General features: G+C 38.5%; 1 protein-coding gene across 1 annotated transcript; it reads right to left on the reverse strand.

The window, feature by feature from the left end:
* Nucleotides 1–45: 45 nt before the first annotated feature.
* Nucleotides 46–3,305, reverse strand: LOC149004780 (Ribosomal protein S10p/S20e family protein). Its single transcript, XM_089135550.1, has 3 exons — nt 2,964–3,305; nt 2,751–2,810; nt 46–586 (listed from the first exon to the last, which is right to left on the reverse strand). Exons 1-3 carry the CDS (start codon nt 3,192–3,194, stop codon nt 275–277), a joined length of 603 nt encoding a protein of 200 aa, XP_088991676.1. The 5' UTR covers nt 3,195–3,305; the 3' UTR covers nt 46–274.
* Nucleotides 3,306–8,387: the final 5,082 nt, after the last annotated feature.

Raw genomic sequence — 8,387 nt, forward strand, 5'->3', positions numbered from 1 at the left:
TATTCATCCCATAAATAATAAAATGGGGGGGGGGGGGGGGGGGCATTGCAGTTTATAGCCGTATATTTAGCTTGAAAACAATGGAACAGACAGTTGATACAACTTTTCATCTACTGAACTTTGTTAACCTACATCTACAAGTATTGTCAACACCCATGGTAAATATTACAAAATTTTCAGAAAGCTTTATACCTTACCACATGAACCTTTAAACAATAAAAGAAACAAACAGAATAGAAGTTCCTATTTTCACCTCAGCTGCTGCTGCATTGGGTCATAGTTTCACCTCGACATCCACCCCTGCAGGGAGGTCGAGCTGCATCAACGAATCTATTGTCTGCGCAGTAGGGTAGGTAATATCAATAAGACGCTGGTGAGTCCGGATCTCAAAATGGAACCTTGCATCCTTGTGGACATGAGGAGACTTGAGTACACAATAGATTCGCTTTTTTGTAGGCAGAGGTACAGGTCCCACAGTCTTGGCATTAGTTGTCCTTGCAGCATCCATTATCTGCTTGCACGAATCCTCAATCAAGTTCACCCAGTAAGATCTCAATTTAATTCGAATCTTCTGCTTTGGTGCCATCTGAAAACGAAACAATAACCCACAGCTAATTATGGCATCAATATAAATTAGCAGAAAGAACAGGAAATGTCAGATTTAGATTGTAATTAACATGATATTTGCTAGTAGCAATTGTTTTTGCCATCAAGATAGATACCATTCAGTGCTTCAACATGTTGCTAAAGATCACAGCAAAATTACATGGCACACTTTCAAGTCTGCAAGTTAAAAATGCAGAAAATAACATTTCACAGTTGCTAACAGTCAAGACTTTTATCCATAAATTAAGAACTCACTAAGCCTGGGATTCTGAGATGAGATAGGATACAAGTCAATAACTCAGATATCTTGGTTTTTGTTTCCCTCGCTAAAACTGTATACTTCCCACCGAAAACTTAGCTTCAATTCAACCTCCAAAAAAGAAAGAAGTGCATCAACTCGGCAAGATCTTAGATTTAACTTGGTTTCCTGGATAACTGAGTTGGGCTCCAAAACTGGGTTCTAAACCATGCTTGCATCAAAATCTCTTCCAAGACCTCAAACATGTCACACAAAAAAATAAAAGATACCACTCAAGATTCCACATAACAACCAGGTTAAAAACCAAGTGAAGACCCAGCGCAAAATCTGAATAAGGGCTAATATACCAGCTCTCCTTTATCCGTCCATTAATAACCATTTGGAAGCTGTATCTCATCCCAAACTCTGGTTTACAATGCTGATATAGAAGCAATACACATAGCTATATAGGCAGTACGAACTACTTACAGGTAATCCACCTGACCATAGTCAAAGAGGAAGATTGCTTAGGTGATGTATGCTTCTGTTAAGGAATGTGGGGCATTTGGAGGGAGAGAAATAACCGAGTATCTAGGAATACCTATAGAAAACTGTTCTCAAATTGTGAAGACAGTGATAGCTCGTCTAGCTTGGTGAGCTTTTTCCCCTTTGATGTTTTCAAGGATAACCAAACATTCCATTGACAGGGAGAGCATAATTCTGTTCTTACATGTTTCATTATCAGAAGAAAACATAGAATATATCATTAAAGTCAACAGAAGATGCAGAAAATGGAGCTAGGGTACATCTGGCATTAGAGAGATTTAAATTTAATTTTGACGAGGAATCACCAAGGAACCCCCACTAGGAAGGAGTTGGATGGATTCCTAGGAACTAAAACTCAGAGGTGCTCTTATATTCCACTCCACCCATCAGAGTCACAGGCAAAACTATAGCAGAGTTGAGCATCAAGATGTCTGAAATTAGAAAGAGCAGTGCTCACCGAACCATTCATTGAGGAAAACATAGCTGCATCTAATCATAAAAACGGATGGGAGAATCACAGGCAATCCTTGAAAAGCATAGTCCTCAGGATATGCAATGAAAAAATCAATAAGAATCTAGTTCATCTGTGAACTAAGGGATTGCTGATGAAGAAGCCACAAAAGCTGCTTGGTGAGGTAGTGGTGGCAATGAGCGGTAAGGTCCCTTTCAGGTGCTACTTGGTTTTTTTGTATGCTTTTATTGTACTTCAGTGTCTATTTTCATAAAACTGTATTTTAACTTCTGTTACTGTGACTCTTCATAATAATATAGATAAGCAAATGAATAAATAAACAAAAAGGTAAAGAGTGACAAAATGCACAAGGCTCCTGCTAATGCAGAGCCTGGGAAGGGCAAAGGTATGCAGCGATACTGGTTTTGTTTCCATGCAAATTGCAATCATTAAGACTCATGGAAGGACAACGGAATTGAAAGATAACAAATTAAGTAACAAACCAAAATTTCCATTACTGTATCATTCACTTTAACCTCATTTTCTTCACAATCAAGTACCCAACTATTTAACAATCTGCCTTGCCTGGAAATTTATGTAATATATGAATAATTCCTATCAAAGTCATTTTCTTTCTAATCAGGTATGCAACTGTTTAACAGCATACCTTGCCAATAGGAATCTGTAAGAAATGGGATACAAGAATTCCCAATCCATATTAAATCAAAAACTAACTCTTGTTTTAATAATCTATTTCAGTTGCCCCAGTGATGCAAGCAAATTAATTAACAGCAAATAAAGTACCGAACTGTTTCAGTATCACTGAAACCACGCCAAGGATAAACGAATGGATGTCATAGTTAGACCTTCAACCGTCGAGAGAAGATGGGAAAGAAAAAGACTAAATACCTTTTCGACATCAGAACTAATGGCAAGAGAAGAAGCGCCAGGGGTTTCGAATCCCTCCACCTGAAAATAAAAAATAGAATTGTTATCTTCCCTTTCCTTATCCCAATTTTCCAACTAAAATTACACCATGAAATGCGTAAAATCGGAGTTAGTTCCTCGGCATCCCTACTTAGCAAAATAAAGCAGAAGAGCAAAATGCACAGAAATACGAACCCCAAAGGTATCGGGTCCTTCTGTGTCTTCTAGTGGAGGTAGTTCTTCTGCTTCTTCAGATTCAAGAAGCTCTGGAACGGCAAAAGCCCTAAATGAGTGGTTAGATTTCAGGATTTGCAGTTTTAAGCCATTTTGGGGCAGAGAGAAAGCCAACTGCTTTGGCTTGGAAGACATTGTAGAGTTCCTGATGGGGGAAAGGGGAAGAACCCAAGATACCGAAGACACAGCCATGGGAGCGCCGATAAGAGAAGACCAGAACACACACTTCTGCTAAGGGCTCGCTGAGCTTTGTTCGGGTGGATAAAATTTGGCTGCCACGTTTCCTACTGTTGTAGGATAATCTTTTCTCTTTAAGCATAATTTCCCGCAAATGTTTGTGTGAAATCATAAGATACTTTATAGGGATTTTTTTTTCACCCTTTCGGAACAAAGGTAGCTTTATGCCTTTATTAAAATAAGATAAATATTTTGGCCAAAAAAAATAAAATAAGATAAATAAGGTGTTACATTCTGTAATACTTCTTCCCATTTGTGTCATTCTGAAGAAGATTGGACGCCATTGGAAAAGCATCAGGTTGGAAATGAACTTCTTGGGTGGATTGAAAAATCCAGCCAAGAAAGCCACAGACGAGTTTTAACTCTCTAACATAGTGAATATGGAAACTTTTTTTTTAATCTCTCCCTTGCTATTCCCTCCCCTGAATTGATTGCCTTCCTTGTTAGGTCAGCTACTACATTAGCATTCCTAGGTACATAAGAGATCTAAGAACTTTCAAATTAAGATATGACCATGAGGATGTGTTGAACTATTGTCTTGATAGTGAATGGACAAGCAGTTGTATTCCCTTGTCTAATTTAAGATGGACAAATTCACTACAATTCATAAAGCCTTTAGCAATTGGTTTTTTAATGCAAGAGCTTCACTTTCAATCATACAGTGAATATTGCATGGGTGCTGACTTAGATATTATAGGTCTTCCATCCCAATCATCATTATCATCATCAAGCATTGTCCCATCTAAATGGGGTCGGCTACATAGATTCTTGCTTTCCATTCAGCTCTTTTTGAGGCCTTGTATCCTTTCTTATCACTTCTCTTAAAGTTATCTTGGGTTTGTCCTTAGGTCTTCCATCCCTATCTCTTGCAATAATACACATCCCCCGTTTTTCTCTTTTTCTTTTTGTATGGGGGCATCTACATTTAGTCTGATAAAGGGTTGGACTAGTAGTGACCATAGGAAGTATCGGATCCCTTGGAATTTTGTTGTCATGGCCCTTGATGTAAATGGTTTCCTTCCAAGGTTCCAAAATTCATTCTAAGCCCTCAATGTTTCAAAAGCCACCTTCATTGTTGTCCTAACAAATGCTCGCAAAAAATATTTGAAACTCCAGGATGAAAATGGATGCAATTTTTGTAATGCTGAGGTGGAAAACAATATGCATGTCTTTCAAGACTGTGGTTTTTCTATGGGTATATGGAATCAGCTAGTCCACCCAACTCGTCGAAATTCATTTTATACTTGTGATCGAACCTCTTGGTATGAACTTAACATTTGCGGAGAAACTTCTAAATGGTATTCAGGATGGCCAAAGAAATTCATCTGTATGATTTATTTTTTGTGGAATTTGAGGAATAAAGATGTGCATGATATCGATTATGTTCGACTTTGAAATGGGAAGTTAATAATTGAGGATTATTTCATCACAGTAAAGGAAGCATGGGAATACTGTAATGCGAAAGTACAGAAACCACCAAGTCTTACAAAGAAGTATAATTGGTCTAAACCACCAAAGGGTTGGTTTAAATGCAATACTGACGCCAACATTATCAAACCAGGTCAAATTGCTCAAGTGGGAGAAATTATTGAGACCATAGTGGAGCTTTCTGAGGCGGATTCACAAAAAATGTGCGATGTAATGAAGTTCTAGAAGTTGAACTCTGGGCATTGAAGGAAGGATTGGACGTTGCTCTTAATATGGGTCGTGCTCTCAATATGGGTCGTGGCCTATTGAAATGGAATCCGACTTGTGCCAGGCTTCTTCATCCTTATTCGAAGATCTATGGAAAGTTTGGGAACATTACTAATGACATCCGTCAAATATTCATATCAAATGGACATGTTTGTTTCACCCACATTAGACGAGAAGGAAACCAAGTAGCCGATTGGTGTTCAAGGATGTTCTGTGATGAAATGAAAATCTTGAAAATCCTACAAAAATCTCCTCCAGAATTATAGGAACATCTTCAAGTTGATATGTTGGTTGGGCCAAATTAATTTTCTCTTTTTTTGTTTTCTGTTGGGTCCTGTGTGACCCCATTCTTTTTACAAAAAAAAAAAAAAAAGTAAAAGAAATATAAAGTGGGGAGAGAGGGAAATATAATTAAGAAAATAAGTAAAATCTTCTAGAAAATCTATAGAAAAAAAATAAAAAATCCTAATCTTTGACTACTTGTGGGCCTCATACATTTTCAATTACAATAAAGTAAAATAAAATAAAAATCCTAACTAATCTCAACCGTAGATCATAATTGGCTTCTTTATTTCTAAGATATTCTGGAGTTGGCCCATAATCACATCTCTAGCCCATTATGCTCCAAATCAAGCCATTTTCCCACTTGAGAATTTGAACGGACCTCTTGATGGGCAAAATTGCATGTTTAATACCAAAAACTCCAGATATTTGCTCAAATCCTGAAAAATCCTAAAATCTGCAAAAACAACATAAAACCCAAAGTAACTCCGCTCTAAGTGTGTAAAATGCATGCTTTATGCCCTAAGATTTCACACATAAATGTGTTCATCACATACCCATTACACAAATTTGGTGCAGCAACGACAAAATCATGTCTCTCTTACCAAAGTCCTCAAAGACAGCATGCCTTTACAACACTTGACAATTCTCATGGATATAGTAATAAAAATGAAAGAAACCACATGCTCTACATTTTCAATCCCCCACTTTTTTAAACTTTTTTTTGTTAAATTGGTAGACATGGGAGTAAACAAAGACAATGGACATGTTAGGACTAACTTAGAATCTCTTGATATGAATTCTGGTAGATTCCCTATGACTGGTAGATGTATGATGTCCTTTAATTTAACTTTTGTTTTCTTCTTATAAAAATAAAATAAAATAAAATACAATCAATATCATCATGTCATGCCATTAATTGTAAAAGTTAATACGATCCCATCCGTGTTACCAAGGACATGAACCTAGCGCTGGAGTGGGAGACCAATGCCTAAATGCCTAAAGATCGCAAGATCCTTGACTCTGCCCTTGACAAGGAGTTCATTAACTCTTTGGTCAAGTAAGTTTTTTCTCCTTTAGTAATTTTTCTAAATCTTTCAAGTTTCTTCTCCCGACCTCTAACCTTTATTTGTTGTAGGATGATTGTTGATGCCTTCCATAGGCAGATGGAGGCTGTGCTTCGGGTTGGTCATCTCAGCGTCTGATCAAAGGGCCATGAGGAGGAGATGAAGGCCAAGGAGAGGGAAATCTCTTGCCTTCAGGAAGATAGTGCGAAACTTCGAAGGGCCGGGGAGGAGCTCATGGTTCCCACCGGTGGGATCAGTGAACTCGAGCGAGAAGTTGAGAGGCTCTAGAAGGTTCTCTCAGAGACTGATGCAAAAGTGGAAGGTTGATAAAGGAAAGGGACGGACTCCAAGATCGTGTTGTTCCTTCAAAGCCCAAACACATTCTAGTAGAGGTTTGGAAAGCTTCCGTTCGTAAGTATCTCAATAGCGAGCCCTTCTGTCCTTTGATGGTTTATTATAATTCGATGGCATACTGAGATGGGCAAAATGAAGTATGGAGATCCATCCTTAGGAAGGATGCTTCCTTTGATTCCATGCCTCATCAATAAGTTTGTCATGCTGAGGTATTTAATGAACTAAACCTTGAGGCACCTGGATGGACTCTTGAGAAACTTGACTGAGCCAGCTGACCCAAACATCAAAGGCTACCTGAGCGACGAGCCTCCTGCCTCCCTCGAGCTCGAAGTCGCTGATGAAAACACGGATCTTCCTGAAAAGTCTCCTCCTCAAGTTCCCAACCCTGCCACTCATGTTGCTGAACCTTAATCTTACTTTTACTTTACTTGTCTCTCCTCTTCTTCTTCTTCTTCTTCATTTTTGTTTTTTTGTTTTTGTTCCTCCCCCCCCCCCCCCCCTCATAAGGGTTGGCCCCCTCTGGCCTTTCAATAAATAAAAGTCATATTCTTTACATTTGTTGTTACTTGATGGAATTTATTTTGTCTGTTGCAATTGAATTGAATTGAACCGAAGCCCTTAAAAAATCCCGATTGTAACCAATTCCCTGGGGTTGGGGGGGGGGGGGGGAACTCTCAAATTTGTTAACTGCTACAAGGTCTTAATTAGGAATTCCAAAGCCTTTCCTTAGAAATTTTTTTCTAGGTGTTAGAAGGTCTTAGTTTGGCGTGTACCGAAGCCTTTTGCATTTGAAGTCTTAGCTCATTCATCACTTATACATATAGCACTTATACATATAGCCCCCCACTCAAAAGAGATTTGGTAACAACTTTGTTGAATTGAATTTTGAATACGAGGCGCATTACAAAGTCCTAATAGAAAATAAGAAGGCTACTGATAATACTTCCTTAAGCTTTTCACACTCCATGACCGATCAAGCTCTCGCCCATTGTGGGATTTCTTAGTCAGTAAGTGCCCAATCCCACCTGTTTAACAACAATATATGGTCCCTCCCACGAAGGATCCAACTTCCTTTGGTGCTGAGTGTCTGAAGCTGCAGTGTTCCTTAATACAAGATCTCTCGAACGATATTGCTGATGCTTTACTCGGGCATTGTAATAGGAGATACACTTCTACAGTATTGTTGAATTCAGACTATTTCTTTTGCCTGAAATTCATATAAGAACTCCAAGTTGTCTAATAGGCTCTCCTCATTCGATTTTTCTTCAAATTCTCTCTCTCTCTCTCTCTCTCTCTCGAGAGTCTCAGCCATCACTTCTACTGGAGCCATAGACCCTAAACCGTAGGTTAGTTTGAATGGTGTCTTCCCATTTGATGTGTGAACTGTAGTTATGTAAGTTCATAACACATTCGGGAGTTCTTCAACCCATAAAGCCTTATTTGCTTCCAGCCTCTTCTGGATTTCATCTAGCAAGGTTCAATTAGTTACTTCAACTTACCTATTACTTTGGGGGTATGCTATAGAGGACATTCGGTGCTCGATCATATAGGTTCTAAAAAATTGAGTGAATTGTGGGTTATCAAACGATGTCCCATGATCGGTTACAATAATCTTCGGGAGGCCAAATCGGTTTATTACTCAATCAAGTACAAGTTTCTCGACCCTTTTCTTTATAATTGTGGCAAGCAGAATTGCTTCAACCTATTTTGTGAAGTAATCGATGGCTACGACCAAGTATTCCCTTCCTTC

Source organism: Hakea prostrata, chromosome 9 (assembly GCF_041222555.1).
Source record: "Hakea prostrata isolate BN-2017 chromosome 9, UWA_Hpros_2, whole genome shotgun sequence".
NCBI classification, from domain to species: domain Eukaryota; kingdom Viridiplantae; phylum Streptophyta; class Magnoliopsida; order Proteales; family Proteaceae; genus Hakea; species Hakea prostrata.